This window comes from Thamnophis sirtalis, unplaced genomic scaffold (genome assembly GCF_051295495.1).
Source record: "Thamnophis sirtalis isolate CommonGarterSnake01/CBP01778 unplaced genomic scaffold, rThaSir2_p1.2 scaffold_1, whole genome shotgun sequence".
Taxonomy (NCBI): Eukaryota; Metazoa; Chordata; class Lepidosauria; order Squamata; family Natricidae; genus Thamnophis; species Thamnophis sirtalis.
Window position 1 is genome coordinate 55,492,536 of NW_028261381.1, and position 16,866 is coordinate 55,509,401.

Genomic DNA, 16,866 nt, shown 5'->3' on the forward strand with positions numbered 1-16,866 from the left:
TGGGGATGCATGGGGTTTTCTTTGTCCCTTTTCTCTGCTTTGATGTACTTTTGGGGATGCTGTGAGGGGGGAAAGAATGTGCCTTGGGCCATCTGTTTTGTCTCACTACTGGAGGAGCAAGATTGTGGCACCCAGGAACTGCCTGTTATCACCTTTTCATCCCAAAGTTTTTACAACATCTTTGCATCTTGGGATTGGCTCAAAGATGAACTGGACATCAAAAGGAGCTGCTTAAGCAAACGCTCCAGTGCACAAAATTCAGATTCTGCCTACACACACTCTACTATCACTGTCTTCCAATAAAAGTTTATTTTGAAATGCCGTTCATTTCAAGAGTTCTGCTTTCTTGAAGAGACTGTTCTGACCCAGCTCCCCAAACATGACAAACCCTCTGATGTGAACTCAGAAGATTCCTTTATTCGGAATGCTAGCAGCCCCGGCAAAAAGTTTATCTCATGGGCTAACAAGTCCAGGTGGAAGATGAATAGCTGTCTGTTACACCTATACATCTCCGTCCTCTGCCTTTTATCCCCCAGAGCTAGGGTGAGGCCTCATTAGCAGTAGTGACTCTTCCTTTCCCAGGATTAGCCCACAGCTTTCCACTGCTCTCCCCTTCTCTGCCTTCTGCACAGCTCTGCATCAGGCACTGAACCCAGTTGTTCCTCTTCTTCATCAACCACCTCCAGACCTGGCAGCTTTTGACTCTCCATCTGAGGGCTGATGGATGGCCTGGACTCTGCCTCTGTCTCCCTCTTTCTGCCAGCTCCATTCCCTCTTTCCCCTCAGAGCTCCCAGGTTGCCCTGATGCTGACCCTGACTCCCATGCCTTCTCCTCCTCATTCTCTTATTTGGCTGATGGAGCGACCGGTGGCTGACAGGCTACAACAGAGACTTGCAACCTAACACTGGAGCCTTACACTGGAAAACATCTGTTTGCTTTAGCAATAACAGCACAGTTGCTATTGAAAAAAGTGTTGGTGTAGTTTAGCTCCTTCAGTAATAATATTAGCACCACAATTGTAGATCAGACCTCTAAAGTAAACCAGAAAGGTTCTGATAGAAGGCAATTGTCAAGATTTACTTCCCTCCGTAGTCTTCACTATATTATGGGGAGCGATTGGTAGATTTTTTTTTTTGCCAGCTGCAAAATCCATCAATTATGAATCTTAAAGTATTGCACAGCTCATGTTTTCTAGCCTTGTTACTAAGTAGGGACTGGCTACGTAGGCAGAGCACACTTATATAGTATACTTTTTATCGGCTCATGAAACTGGCTATGGATATGTTCCCTTTGTGTTTCAAATTCTTACCAGAAAATAACTGGACCAAAATTGTATCCACTTATATTTCAGGAACATTTATTATTAGGTTTAAATTAGCTGGGGAAATCTAGTTTGAGCAGTATAACTAAATGCAAAGAGTAGAATATGTGACCATGTTCATATAGCAATAGCACTTAGATGTATATACCACTTTACAGTGCTTTTACAGCCCTGTCTAAGTGGTTTACAGAATCAGCCTATTGCCCCAACAATATGGGTCCTCATTTACCAACTTCAGAAGGATGGAAGGCTGAGTCAACTTAGAGCCAATGAGATTTGAACTGCCGAACTGCTGGCAACAGGCAGTCAGCAGAACCACTGCACCACCATGGAGCTGAACTGCGCTCTTTAGTGTTTTGTTATCTTCCTACCTTTTGCTGTGTTTCTATGCTTTCATTGTGAAAATATAAAGGCTAAAGAATGAGGAAGCATTCTAATCATAATATGATTCTTTAAAAAAAAAAGTCCTTTTACTCATAGACCATTTGTGCTTGTACAGAGTAAATATGTAGTTAGATACTGATATGATCAACTGAAATTACAGTGAAAATTGAAAAAAAGTAATATTAAAAAGAAGTCTTGTTAAAAGGTTGTGCGCTACTTTTCACTTGATATCCATTTCTCTTATCTGAAAGTAGAATAAAATATGCATTATTGTTGCTTGGATACTGAAGAAAAGTGGCTCTCTACTCTCAAACCATTGCCCTGTATTTTAGTATCAATTTGGGCTCCCTTCTGAATTATAAGTTCCCTGCAAGCTCTTTTTCTAAAAGTATTTTTTTAAGCTAAGAACAGAGTTAAAGTAATTTTCCCCATTTCTATGCCAAATATAGAAGTTTAGAGAAATGTAAAGCAAAAAAGTTATTTGTTTCCCCATCTGCTAAAACTAAAGTTCCTTGTTTTATTGGTGTCTTCCCAATTAGATGTTTACCAAACTATTGTGAACATGGAGGAAAATGTTCCCAATCTTGGACAACATTCTTCTGTGATTGTAATGAAACTGGTTACACTGGAACCACCTGCCATAACTGTAAGTAGATTGCATTGTTGGGTGCATATGAACATTTGGGAATATTTACAAATTGGAGAAAAATAGATTTCTTGTATCCTTTTTAAAACTATTTGTAAATGGGTACAAATTTCAGTTTGATTAAGAAACTACATAGGAAGTGAAATAGGTCGGCCTCTTCTGATGACAAGGGAAGAAATGTATAAACTGACATTCCTCACAGCGGAAAGAAGTAAACTCTAAAGATGTTTAGCAGTTTGGATTCATCTGACAATTATCTGGTGTCAAAGTAAATCCATTTTAATAAGTAGGTAATGGTGCTTTTGTAGTCTTGTAACTAGATAGATCTGGATAATGTTGATTATCTGAATTTATTTTAATTATGATTTAAATTGCTATGATTGCTTTGGTTGTCTTGAGCTATTCCAGAATAGGAAAAATGTGCCCTATGGATTCTCCTAGACCAATCAGTGATATTCTACAACCCTGACCTCTTGAATTGGATGGTTGAATGATCTTGATTGCATATTTTTACTTTAATCAATATCCAGAAACTGATTCTGGGGCCTCCTGTTCAACACCTAGGCCTGTGATGGCGAACCTACATGTCAGATGTGGCATGCAGAGCCCTCTCTGTGGGCAGACATGCCATCACCAGCTGCTTTTTTGGATTCCATCACATGCATGCGCCCTGGACAGCTACTCTCTTCTGGATTCTGGCTTGCTCATGTGTGCCGGCCAGCTGGTCTTTGCACAAAGACCAGATGTCCAGTGGCATGTGGGTGCCGGAACCCAGAAGAGCAGCTGGCTGCCATGTCCAAGTGCACCATCCAGCTGCTCTCTTTCGGGTTCCGGCACACTGGTATGTGTAAGGTGACCAGATTTTCAGATTGTTAAAGAGGGACACCATTGACGGGGAGGGGGAGTTGATTAAAAATTTTATATTTTGTCAAAAGGTCACCCCAGGACACTGAAACCATCATAAATACGAATCTGTTGTCAAACAAAATTTTGATCACGTGACCATGAGGATGCTGCAACGGTCACTAAGTATGAAAAATGGTCGCAACGGTCGCTAAGTGTGAAAAATGGTCATCAGTCACTTTTTTCAATGCCATTGTAACTTTGGTCACTAAATGTTTTTCCCCTCCTTGAGACACCTCACTTCTTCCTTCATTCCTCTTGCTTATCTACCTTCACCTTATCCATCTTCTGCTCTTTCCTTCTCTTCCTTCCTTTCTACTTCATCCTCTCTTCTTTCCTCACTCACTCCCTTCCTCCTTTTCTCTTCCTTCCTCCTTCCATTCTTTCAACTGCCTTTCTTTTGCCTATCTACCTTCTCTGTCTTTCTGCTCTTTCCATTTCTCTCTTTCTCTTCACTTCTGTTCCTTCCTCCTTCCATCCTTTCACCTTCCCTCCTTCCTATTTCTTCCTTCTTCCTTCCTTCTGCCTATCTACCTTCACCTTCTCTGTCTTTCTGCTCTTTCCCTGTCTTCCCCTTTCCTCCCTCCCTCCCTTCTTTCCTTTCTAGTTCCATCTTTTCTTCTTTCCTCTCTCCCTCCCTTTTTCTTTCTTCCTTCCTTCCTCCTTCCTCTTGCCTATCAACTTCATCCTCCTTGTCTTTCTGCTCTTTCCCTCTCTTCCCCTTTTCTTCCTACCTCCTTCCCTCTTTTCTCCCTCCCTTCTTTTTCTTCCTTTCTTCTTCCATCTTCCTCCTTCTCCTTCCTCCTTCTTTCTCCTTCCTTCCATCTTTTCTCCTTCCATCTTCTCCCCCTCCCTTCTTCTTTTCCTTCCCCCCTCCCTCCTTCCTTCCTCTCCTTCCCACTCTCTCCTTGGGAGGGGTTGGGGGTGGGGGTGGCAGCAGAGACCAAATAAAGTCAGAAAATCTTATTAAAACTTTCCTATTTGTTGGATTGCCTTGCTGCGAACTTATAAACCAAATCAGGGGAACATTTTGCAACCGAGGGTGCTGCAAGGAGAGGTAGCCCTGCCCCAGTTTTGCAAGGAATGAGAAACTGTGCTTTAAACCGAAGCAACTGCAATCAGAACCGCAGACAGGGAAAGAAAGAAAGATCCTTGTAGCACAAAACCCACCTTTGCATGGTTGTGAGAACATAAACAACAACAAAAAAAAAAAGCACAGCGTCCCTCTGCCCTCTGAATGGGACTCAGCGTGACTCCGAGCCGGGCGGGGAGATAAGCACCTTCATTTGCATTCTCTGCGACCATGATGCTTTGCAAGGAACATTTCCCCGGGCTTTTTGCAGATTTTTCCTTTTGTGCTTAAAAAAAAAGAACGGGACTTCTTTAAAACGCCACAGGGCTTTCAGCCTCACAAAAATGCAACCTCTTCCTTCATCCTCCTCCTCCTCCTCCTCCTCCTCCTCCATCACTAACAGCTGGGGGCTCAGAAATCGGAGTGAAAAGCCAGTCCTCCATCTCTTCCCTCTTCCTGGATTCACTCCGAAGTTTTAAATCTCCCTTCTGTGCATAAACACTCCCTCCCTTTCTCCCTCTCTCCCTCTCTCTCTCTCTCTCTCTCTCTCTCTCTCTCTCTCTCTCTCTGTATCTGTTTGTCTCTCACTCTCTGTGTGGCTCTTTGCCTCTATCTCCCTCCCTCCCTCTCTCTGTCTCTCTGTCATTCTGTGTGTGTGTGTGTGTGTCTCTCTGTCTCTCCTCCCTCCCTGTGTGTGTGTATGTGTGTGTGGGATCCCTGCCACCGCGGATGGGCTCCGGACTAGTGGAGCCTCCTCTTCCTCCTTTTTAATCAGGTGATCTTCAGCTGCTGCACAATCCCAAGGGCACGCGCTGCCCGGTTTGCTAAATCCGGTGCGGCTTCAGAGAAAGAAGGCGTGCGAGAAAGCCCCCCCCATCCCCGCTGCCTGAACATTTGAATGAAGGAGGCTGCAGGCTTCTTTGTCCTCAGCTATGCAATTTTCTTTCGTTCTCTGCTGCCTGAACGAGTGAATGAGGCAGAGGGAGAATGAAAGGAGATTGCGTCCCTTCTGTCTCCCCGTTGCTCAGAAAAGCAACTGTGGGAAGGTCTTTTGGTGGCGGCAGGCGTCCTAGAACCTGCCTGCTAGCATAGGACCTTCCCAGAGTTGCTTTTCTGAGCAACGGGGAGACAGAAGGGACAAAATACCGGCCGGCTGGGACGGGTATACACAATGATGCCAGACCAAGATTCCTCCACGGTCCCCAGGAAGAGGCAGAGAAGCGAAAAGCAGCCACAGCATCGGCGGGTGGAGAGAGGAAAGGAAGCTGCAGCCGAAGGGGGAGACGCTCGCTACGGTTCCCTGCTAGAAGCCGCCAAGGGCTGCGTCCACCGCTCGTGGCTTCCAGGCGCCGTTTGGCAACAGGAGGCCAGTAACCACCGCAGCAGCAACATATTCCCTTGGCAAAGGGAGATGCAACTCCCCAGCGGCTGGTCTGCGTGCGCACACATACACACGGCCCCGCACACTCCCTTCCCTTCCACGGCTGGCTCCCTTCCCTAAATCCCTAAAGGCTCCGCTTCGCGGGAGCCAATACTATCGCCCGCTTTCCTTCTCTCTCCATTGTGCTCCGAGCTCCGCCTACCACACAACACTGTGACCTTTCCTCTGACAGAAATGTACATTTTTAGGGAAGGAAGCGCGGAGTGATGGTCTCGGCCGATCGGACCTTCCTGGCCGCCTTTGCCGTTTCCAGCCTCAGTGCAGGGGTAAATGTGGTGCCCTTGCAGCGGCTCCTCCACCCCCGCCCTTCCCCCACCTGCAGCCCCCCCGGCCTGTGGATGGGTGTCTCCCGGGGGAGCCCGGCTCGTTTCTCCTGTGCAGGAGTTGTCGGCGGGCGCGGATGTGCTTTGTTTGTGGCGGGCATGCGGCGCTCTTGCTCCACTGGGCTCCTGGTTCCCTCCCTTCAGCCCCGTTCAGTCAAGCTCTTTGGCTGCGTTTGCTTTGACAGAAATCACTGCAGCCCCAAGTGCGCCGATCTCGGCGTTTTTCGCATCGGGGCGTGCTGCAAGAAGAGGGAGTGAGTGAAGACCTTTTCTAGGTCCACAAAGGACTTCCCAAGACTTGCTTTGCAGCAATCCAGACTCCCTCCCTCCCTCTTGCAGCCCACCCCATGCGAATTCATCCCCCTCCCGGCACCTTCTCCCGGGTTTCTCTCTCAGGGTAGGGAGGCCGAGGGTGGTAGTAGCCGCTGTGGTCTGGCTTTCCCTCCCCCCGCCCCGCCTCCTCCACTAGCCTTTGTCCCTCCACAGTAGGGTGGCTGGGGGGAGGAGACGGCCCGCCCGCCCAACTCCGCAAAGGGGGAGAAGGAGAGGAGGGCCGTCTCCTCCCCCCAGCCGCCCTACTGTGGAGGGACAAAGGTTAGTGGAGGAGGCGGGGCAGGGGGGAAGCCAGACTCCCTAGGGAAGTTCTTCCCTTGCTAAAGGCCGCTGCCGCCCACCTGAAGCGGCGAAGCCTCCCGATTCCCACCGGTTTCTCACCAGTGAAGCAGCAGAAGCAAACGGCAAAGGCGAAATGAAATGGAGACTCATGCGGCGTGCTTAAGCGGACTCCAGCCAATCAGTGAGCTGGCTGGGATGCCGCGTGCTTAAAGTTTTCCCTCCCAGCCAGCTCACTGATTGGCTGGAGTCCAAGACAATCAGTGAGTGGCAGGCTGGGCTGATTTAGATTTTTAGTGTAGAATAGAATAGATGGGGGAACGGAACGAGCGAGCTAGTGGCAGCTGATGGGCGGGGGAGCCAGCGAGCGCCAAAATAAAGCGGGGTTTTTTGAGAACGGCCTGGGACGCGGGAAAAATTATGAAAACGCATGCCTGTCCCGCCAGATGCTGGACGTCTGGTCACCCTAGGTATGTGCCCACACTCCAGTTTTGGCACTCAGTGCCGAAAAGGTTAACCATCACTGACCTAGGCCATTGATCCATAATGTCTTAGAATTCCATATTTTATCACTTGTTGTTTAATATTTATATGAAGCCAGTGGCAAAGGTCATTCAGAGTTTTGGAGTGCACTGCTATTGGTATACCAGTGACAGAAAACTCTAGTCTTCCACATTATCTTATTTCAGAAATGGGCTGACATGAAATCCAAATATGAATAGAAATCTTGTTTTGAGGCCAGTTTTCAATGAAACTACACTTTCTGCAAAAGAACTGGTCTATAGCCTGGGAACTCCAGCTGTCATTGGATTTTCAACTTACAATTGTGATAAGGATAAGTGCACTTGTATATTTGGTGCTGCTCTTTCTGACATAGTCAGATTGGCAACAATTGTTTGCACCTTGGTTGCAATCTATCTTGCGATAGCAGTAAATTTTATATAGGCCTATACCCTTGAATATGGTATATTTGGAAGATAAATCTGATGCCAAATGTGTTGCCTAGTCTGTTAACCAGTGCAAGGTGTAGAGATCACATGATAGTATGTGGCTGAAGTATGTGCAGTATTGTAGTTCCTAAATAACATGGTGATTGAATGAATAGCTGAGGAATGATGAATAGGAACTTTCCCAGTTTACAGAGAAGTATTGCAGGAGAATCTCTTTCATAAACCTGTTGATATGTACACAGGAGAGGACCAGAGGTGGTATTCTGCCAGTTCTGACCAGTTTACCGGAACCAGTAGTGGAAATTGCAGGTGGCCCCATCCACCCATCCTGGTTCTACAGCATCCCATTTAGGCTCTTTTTAAAGTATTTTTAGTATTTTTTAGTATTTTATTAAGATTTATAGGCCGTCCTTTTCCCTGAGGGGACTCAGGGCGGCTTACAATCATTAGGGAGGGGGTGCAATTCAAAATAAACAATATGTGAACAAAATAAAATAATAAAAGCACAACTTGCATTCAACATTCAACACTCGGGTGGGGCAAATTAGAGGCTTATCCCCAGGCCTGTTGGGAGAGCCAGGTCTTGAGGGCTGCGTGGAAGGCCTGGACGGTGGTGAGGGTGCGTATCTCGATGGGGAGATCGTTCCACAGGGTCGGAGCTGCAACAGAAAAGGCTCTCCTCCGTGTAGTCGCCAGTCGACATTGACTGGCGGATGGGATTCGGAGGAGGCCCAGTCTGTGCGATCTTATCGGTCGGAGGGAGGTAATCGGCAGAAGGCGGTCTCTCAAGTACTCAGATCCACTACCATGAAGGGCTTTAAAGATGGTCAACAGCACCCTGAAGCGCACCCGGAGATCAACAGGTAGCCAGTGCAGCTCGCGGAGGATGGGTGTTATGTGGGCGAACCGTGGTGCGCCCACTATCACTCGCGCGGCCGCATTCTGAACTAACTGCAGTCGCTGGATGCACTTCAAGGGCAGCCCCATGTAGAGCACATTGCAGTATTCCAGCCTAGAGATCACAAGGGCTCGAGTGACTGTTGTGAGAGCCTCCCGATTCAGGTAGGGTCGTAACTGGCGGACCAGGCGAACCTGGGCAAATGCCCCCCTGGTCACAGCCGACAGATGATGATCGAGAGTCAGCTGTGGATCCAGGAGGACTCCTAAGTTACGAACCCTATCTGAGGGGTATAAAATTTGACCCCCCAGCCTCATAGATGGAACATTAGCCAAATTGTTGGGAGGGAAACACAACAGCCACTCGGTCTTGTCCGGGTTGAGTACCAGTTTGTTAGCGCTCATCCAGTTCTTAACGGCCTCCAGACCCTGGTTCATCACGTTCACCACTTCATTGAGTTGGCACGGGGCGGATAGATACAATTGCGTATCGTTCGCATATTGATGGTATTTTATCCCGTGCCTCCGAATGATCTCACCCAGCGGTTTCATGTATATGTTAAATAGTAGGGGGGATAAGACCGAACCCTGCAGCACCCCATATTTTAGGGGCCTCAGGGACGATCTCTGCCCCCCCACCAACACTGACTGCGACCTGTCCGAGAGGTAGGAGGAGAACCACTGCAAAACAGTGCCTCCCACCCCCACCTCCCGCAGTCGTCGCAGAAGGATACCATGGTCGATGGTATCGAAAGCCGCCGAGAGGTCAAGGAGAACCAGGATGGACGCATGGCCTCCATCTCTGGCCCTCCAGAGATCATCGGTCAATGCGACCAAAGCGGTTTCTGTGCTGTAACCGGGTCTGAAGCCGGACTGGAAGGGGTCAAGGTAGCTAGCTTCATCCAAGGCCCGTTGCAGCTGGAAGGCCACCACCTTCTCAACAACCTTCCCAATAAAGGGAAGGTTGGAGACAGGACGGTAGTTATTTAAAATGGCTGGATCCAAGGATGGTTTCTTCAGGAGGGGTCTCACCACCGCCGTTTTAAGTGCGGCGGGGAAGTGCCCCTCCTGAAGGGAGGCGGTTACGACCGCCTGGATCCAGCCACGTGTCACCTCACTGCTGTTGGCAACCAGCCAGGAGGGACACGGGTCCAGAATACAGGTGGAGGCACTCACAGCTCGAATGGCCTTGTCCACATCCCCAGAGGCAACATCCTGAAACTCAACCCAAAGATGGTTTGCCAAGTGATCCTCTTGTGTCCCGGCTGGATCTGCAGCGGTGGAGTCCAAGTCTGACCGAAACCGAGCAACTTTGTCCGCTAAGAATTGGGCATAATCCTCAGCTCTACCCTGCAAGGGTTCCCCCGTATCCCTCCTATTTAGGAGGGAACGGGTTATCCTAAACAGGGCGGCTCGGCGGGACTCAGCGGATGCAACCAAGGTGGCAATATGAGATCTTTTTGCTGCCCTAAGTGCCCTGATGTAATCCTTGGTGCAAGTTGTTAATAGTGCTCGGTTCGACTCGGACTTATCGGACCTCCACAAGTGCTCTAGGCGTCTCCTCCGGCGCTTCTTCTCCCGGAGCTCCTCGGTGAACCAAGGGGGTCTCCGGGATCCGCTGACCCGGAGGGGCCGTAGTGGAGCAATCCGGTCAAGAGACTCTGATGCCGCCGAGTACCAGGCAGCAGCCAGAGTCTCCGCCGAACTGTGGGCGAGAGTATCAGGAATAACCCCAAGCTCCGTCTGGAACCTCAAGGGGTCCATCAGTCGCCTGGGGTGGAACCACCTGGTTGGTTCCTCCTCCCTACGGTGGGGGTTTGGCCTCCGGAAGTCAAGCCTCAGTAGGCAGTGGTCTGACCACGACAGGGGTATGGTCTCATTTCCCCTCAGACCAAGATCACACATCCACTGCTCCGAGAGAAATACGAGGTCGAGCATGTGACCCGCCGAGTGGGTTGGGCCCCGAATTACCTGGGTCAAGCCCATGGCTGTCATGGAAGCCATGAACTCCTGAGCCCCATCAGAGTGTTCACCGAGCGATGGCAAATTGAAGTCCCCCAGAACCATAAGCCTGGGGAACTCAATTGCCAGCTCGGCTACTGACTCGAGGAGCAAGGGGAGGGCTGCTGCAACGCAGTTGGGAGGCAGGTACGTTAGCAGCAGACCCACTTGACCCTTGAGGTCCAACTTCACCAGCAGAGTCTCACACCTGACAAGTTCCGGAGCAGGGACCCTACGAGGTACTGGAGACTCCCGGATAACAATAGCCACACCGCCACCCCTTCCCTGGGCTCTCGGCTGATGAAGCACCTGAAATCCTTCTGGGCACATCTCTACAAGGGGGACTCCTCCTTCTGTGCCCAGCCAGGTTTCAGTAATACATGCCAGGTCTGCCCTCTCGTCAGAAATTAAGTCCCGGACGAGGGGAGCCTTGTGAACAACAGACCTGGCATTTAGCAACAGCAGCCTGAGACCAGGGTCCTGATTACTCATGCCATCTGGCCTTGGAGTGGGACTCATAGGGCCGGAAGGAGGGATCTCTGTAATATAGCGAACCCTCCTTCCCCGGTAATGGCCAGCCCTAAAGTCCCCGCCGTATCTGCCTCTCCCTGTAGTGACCATTATGCTCCGACCCACTCCCATATCCCTGGTCCCCCCAGCCACCCCGATGACCCCCGCGTTCCCCAGCAGGTCCTCCGAGGCACTCATACTCATTCACTCACCCAAGCAGTCTCCACACGATAATTAAAACACAAAATACAGCAGATAAGTCAATAAAAGTGGAACCATTCGCTCAATCACATGCGTATCCCATGCATATCCCATACAAAGGAAGAAAAAAAAAAGAAAGGAAAAGAAAAGAAGGAAGTTGCGCAGTTACTTAAAAGGTGCAAATTCTGGGAAAGTCCAAAAGAAAGTCCAGAGTGGTTGAGGGAGGGGGAGGGCCTTCTTGCGAACTGTAAGGGCCCTCCACTCGTCCAATAGTGGTGCTGTCTGCGGCAGCAGGTCCGAGGCGGCATCAGGCAGCAATGGGCATGGTAGATGAAGGTGCAGGTGGAAGTGCAGGTAAGAGGGCAGATGAAAATACAATCCAAAACGTCCAAAAGCCACTCTCAGGAAGGAGTCAAGTCTCACGCAGTAAAAGGCCCTGCAATGGCGGGGGCCCAGTGGGAGAGAGAATGCACTGACAGGAGAGGCCAGGCCGAGGGGAGAGGAAGGGGGGTGCAATAATAGCAGATGGAAATGACCTCCCATTCTCTCCCAGTGCTGTCCCAGGCTGACCGCCTTCTCCCTGGGACAAAAAAGATGGATAGTCCAGTGCAATTCTAAGAACTCCTCACAGTCCTCAAGGTCGGGAAGGCGCAGCTGAAAATGCCGAAAAAGCTGAGAAATGCCATCCAAAGGCATCATACGAGGGCCGCCCAAAACAGCGACCCAGCTGTTTGCTTCTTCGGGCCCCCTGGAGTTCATTCTCCTACAGGAGCCTCTTCCCTCACCGGCCTGAGAAAGACTGCAGTGGGAGCCTGGCTGCTTTGGTGTTGAAGTCCAGCTACCCAAGCTGCCGAAAAAGGGAGACTCGCATTTTCAAAATGGCCACAGCGACCAGAGAAGCAGACGTGGAAGAGAGAATAGCAGAGGGAGGGGGGGAAGTCTCTCCGCCAGCAGATGGAGGAAAATCGAGGCTCTCTCAGGCCAGCCGGGTCGTAAAAGCACCCCCAAACATATTACCCAACATCTCCAACCAAGTTGGGCTGCAATGCCTTCCAGACGGCACCCGGGCGGCGTCTTCAAAATGCTTCTCCGGATCAGCTGGGCCGCGGCGTCTTCCGGGCAGCCCCCAAACAGCGTCGGCGTTTTTCTTAAAAGGCAGCCTTTGAGAGCGATATCTCTCTAGTCCGCTGCCAGCACCAAACCCCCCAAGAGATCACTCGTGCCCTGGTCTCTCTCTCGCTCGATTTCGGGGGGCGGTTTCTCCTTCTTTTGGTATTTTTCCCGCAAAAGTGCCGGAGCGAGAAGCTCCGCAGACATGTTCCTTCGCACATGCGCAGAATTCCCCCCGAGGCAAAGCAAATGTGTGAAAGGTGTGAAAGGCGGAGCACATGCACAGAAGTGGCACATGTAAGCAAGGAGAGAGCATGGACACTCACGTTTGCAAACCGGTAGGGAAGGTAAATGAATACCACCCAGTGCTCGGAAGCGCAGAAGCCTTAAAGGAGCTCGGGCAGGTGGGTGGGCCCTCCGGAGAACGGTATCCAGTCCCTCTGGAGAACGGTATCCAGTGTTCCGGGCAGCCTCTGGTATTCCCATACCAGGGCATACCATCTGCAACCCACCACTGATACCACCCCTGGAGAGGACCATCACCTGAGTTGTCTCTTCTGATTGAGGAAGGCATACTTTTTCTTAAAATAGTCTAAATCTGGAAAAGATAAAGCAATGCTGTAGTGACATCACTTGAATGTCAGGCACAAGGGACAAGAACACTCTGTGAATATGTCAAAGTAGTTACCTCATTGCTCATCACCGATATTAAAAGACTCTCACCAGATTGGCTGCATTTCCTTGGGAACAAGCAGAAAAGGCTTTCCTAATCTGGACTATGATGTTTCCTCCCTAGAGTGATTTCACATTGGGACATCATTTAACTCCCTCTTCCCATTCAGATGGTGACTCCACCACACTGCAGGATGACAAGGCCAGAATCTTGAGCACATTTTCCATTGTGTGTTAAGTATGGAAGCACACATTTCATAACTATGTTAAAATATAGTTATGCACATTTTTGATAGTTGTGGCATTCAGAATATACAGAGAAAGGGACTCATGATTTATTTTTATTTTTATTTATTATCTCCAAAGATTTCTTGTAACCTATACATTGCCCAAACCTGATCTCCATAATAATGTTTGTTTGTTTGTTTGTTTGTTTGCTTCTCAGTTTTTCTCTATCTTCAATAGATGTTTCTTTTTTCTACTATTTTAGTGTTGTAAAGAAATATCCTAGCCCTTACATTTTAAATTTTCCAGCATATACAAATATCTAGCCAGGAGATATTTAATAAAAATTATTACAATTTTGATATCTGACTCAGTACATGCTAAATAGTGTGGATACAAGAAATATTTCTTAACAAGCTTTCTGTAATGCCAGAGGGACAGATAAAATAAAAATAAAAAAGATAGTAAGCAAGAAATTTCTGGCAATTTCCAGCATAATATATGCAGAATATTAAAGTTATATCATAAATGGAAACTTCATTCCACAGGAAACATCAAAATTTGAGCATCCATGTTGGCTTCATGTTTAAATGAAATACTTAAATGCAGGAATATTCAGATAGACTGAACTTTCTGCTTTGCTAAATGTCCTTTAAAACATTAAAATACTTTGGATTTCTTAAAAGAAATTCTGAATGTTGCCCCTACATTTCTAAATTTGAATATGAATAAAGAAAATGTTATGATTTCCATCCAACAGAAATGTAAATTTGTTGAATGAGAATTAGATCAATTATATCCCTAAACATCCTGATTATTAAAATTAAACTATTTCTAAAAGAATAGCTTTTCATGTGTTTTATTTAATATCATGTTACTTATTGGGTGTTTAGCAATGTAACAGTGAAAACAAGTATTTTTCCTGACTATTATTTCATGAATACAAGTCATTCTAATGAGGCATTAGATAACTATGAAAGACCCTGGAAGAATAGAAAAAAAAACATCTGCTTGAATTATCTTTTTAGAGATTATTTGCTGTCTTTAAAATTAATTTTAATAATGACAATTATAATTCAATATTATAACATATTAGGTTGTTGCTACACATATTCCCATTAATCACCTGCAATCTGATGATTTCAAAAAGGGATGAAACAATGAAATGCAGACTTCAGTTTTTATGTTCACATTACCTGGGATCATTTAGCTTTTGCTTGATTTGTAGAGTCAAAATAACAAGTTTTCTGCTTTTTGAGTTTTGCCATCAGAGGATAGGTTTCATGTGTCACTTGCTCTTTTAAAGATAGAGAGGTACCATTCACCTTGAAAAAAGTGATGATGCAGTTCTGTTGAAGAAGTTATCATTCAATTTAGGCAACATCCTAGATGCAATGTATACTTTCCATTCAGGATTCAGACCTAGTCATGAAATCAAATTTGTATTAATTGGTAAATCTGAATGGAAAGGATGAGTCATTCCTAGTTTTGTTGACCTCTCATTTAATACTAAAAGGTATCCTTCTGAACTCTTCAATTATAGTGTTCTAGTTGTGTTTGACCAATTATAGTGTTCTAGTTGCATTTGAGCAGGTCCATGATTATAGCAATAGCACTTAGACTTACAGTATATGCTGCTTCACAGTACTTTAAAGCAGTTTACAGAGTCAAAATATTGCCTCCCACAATTTAGGTCCTTCTGACCTTGGAAGGATGGAAGGCTGAGTCAGCCTTGAGCCTGATGAGATTTGAACTGCCAAATTGCAGGCAGCCAGCAGGCAACAGAAGTAACCTGCAGTACTAGACTCTAACTAGTGGTGGGATTCAGCCAGTTTGTAACACTTCGGGAGATCTGGTTGTTAACTTTCTGAGCAGTTTGGTGAACTGGTTGTTGAAATAAATTATTAGGACAGAGAAGTGGTTGTTAAATTATTTGAATCCCACCACTGACTCTAATCACTGCGCCATCGTGGCTCATACTATTATGGAGTTGTTTTGCAGTCACATCTTATGTTTGAGGAGCAAGTGAAACCGTGGCAACTGCAACATTACAGTAGTGCAGTTGTTGTTGATGCATCAATTATGCTCTTTTCTGAATTAGGATCTACTGGCAATAATATATCTTTTTTTATTACTCTACATTTAGAATAATGCAACCCATGCTCTATTTGGCTCTGTCTTTGAAGTTAAATTGGAAACTACATTTGGTCCAAAATTAAAAAAAAATGCACAGCTGATAAGAGATATGAACCCTTTTAGCAGCCTTCTGCTAGCATTATGCTCACCATAGCGTTTGCCAATAAATTTGTAAGACTAATTCAAAATATTGGTTCTGACCTAAAAAACTCTTCCTGTAACCTTGTGGAACCTTCTTTACAAACAGATTTTAGCTACCTTGACATTATGATAAGTAAAAATGGTTGAGAATCCAAAGGCAGAACTTTCCTGTTGCTGCCCCAATGATTTGCACTACCCTATTTCCTAAAATAAAGCATCTCTCATTGTATTGATCTTTCAGAAGTCTGTGAAATTTATTCCATTTAAGTTTGCACTTTATGAGTGACAAGGCCATTTTTGTTTTGCTTTTTAGTTGTAACTGGCTTATAGGGTGGATTAATTTTATGGATTTTATTGCTCAACTGTAGTAATCCAAATTGCATCTATGGAATAGGAAATAGTCAATGTAATAAATAAATAAAAGCCCAAAATGTATAGACTTTTTTTCTCTAGCAGGCTTTTAATAGGAGTCCTTCTATCCAGGCACTGTGTTCTAGAACATGTGTCATCTAAGAATACATGGATACTTTCAGAAGAGGGCTTAGATCTGCTCATACAGTAAATTAAGCCACCCACCATACAGTTGATGCCACCACTAGAGACATATAGTTGTATAAGGTAATAGTTTCCTCCTGTTCAATTAAAAAAAACAACAAATTGGGAGATATGCAGTATATAAATTTATCACTTGTAGTTATTGATAGCCATACTTCCCCAAACAGAACCAGTAGGCAACTGGAAGAACAAATGGTAGCTGTAACGAGAAGTGCTTTTGCCCTGATCTATCTTAGATGCCAGTTGCACCTTGTCTTATCAGCAAATATTGCTGTCAGTCACTCATATCTTAGCAGATAAAGCTATGGAGATGATCCTGGAAAAGCCATGCAGAAGCTGTTAGGAGATCAATAGGTGCAGAAGGAGCATGCAAGAAAGTATTAGAAAAGGATTCAGACTATCTTCTCCCAATTAACAGGATTAGAAGATGAAGAAGGGAAAACAGAAGCAGAATTGGAAGGGTGTGTTACTATAGTACACCTCAATAAAAGTATAGATCTGTGAGTTTTCTAATTTGGTATGCCTCGTAACTCTTATAGTTAGACACATGTACGCATGCGCGCGCGCGCACACACACACACACACACACACCACCGCAATTATGGTAATTCACTCAACATGAAACTGCCCTTGAAGATCCCTGCCCTGGAAGCTAGAGCTAGTGCAGAATGTGGGTGTGGAAGCAGTACCCCTGTGTAACAGTTCTGTTTCATGAGCTGCATTGGTTACCAGTGGACTTCTAGTTGCAATTTAAGATGTTAGTTA

At 46.5% G+C, this 16,866-nt stretch overlaps 1 protein-coding gene across 1 annotated transcript in view; it reads left to right on the plus strand.

The window, feature by feature from the left end:
* CNTNAP5 (contactin associated protein family member 5) overlaps window positions 1-16,866 on the plus strand; it is a 582,534-nt gene that overhangs the window by 371,496 nt on the left and 194,172 nt on the right. The window contains exon 11 of the mRNA XM_087712206.1: window positions 2,246-2,352. Coding sequence (XP_087568332.1) covers window positions 2,246-2,352 — 107 coding nt within the window. The remainder of the gene's footprint in view (window positions 1-2,245; window positions 2,353-16,866) is intronic.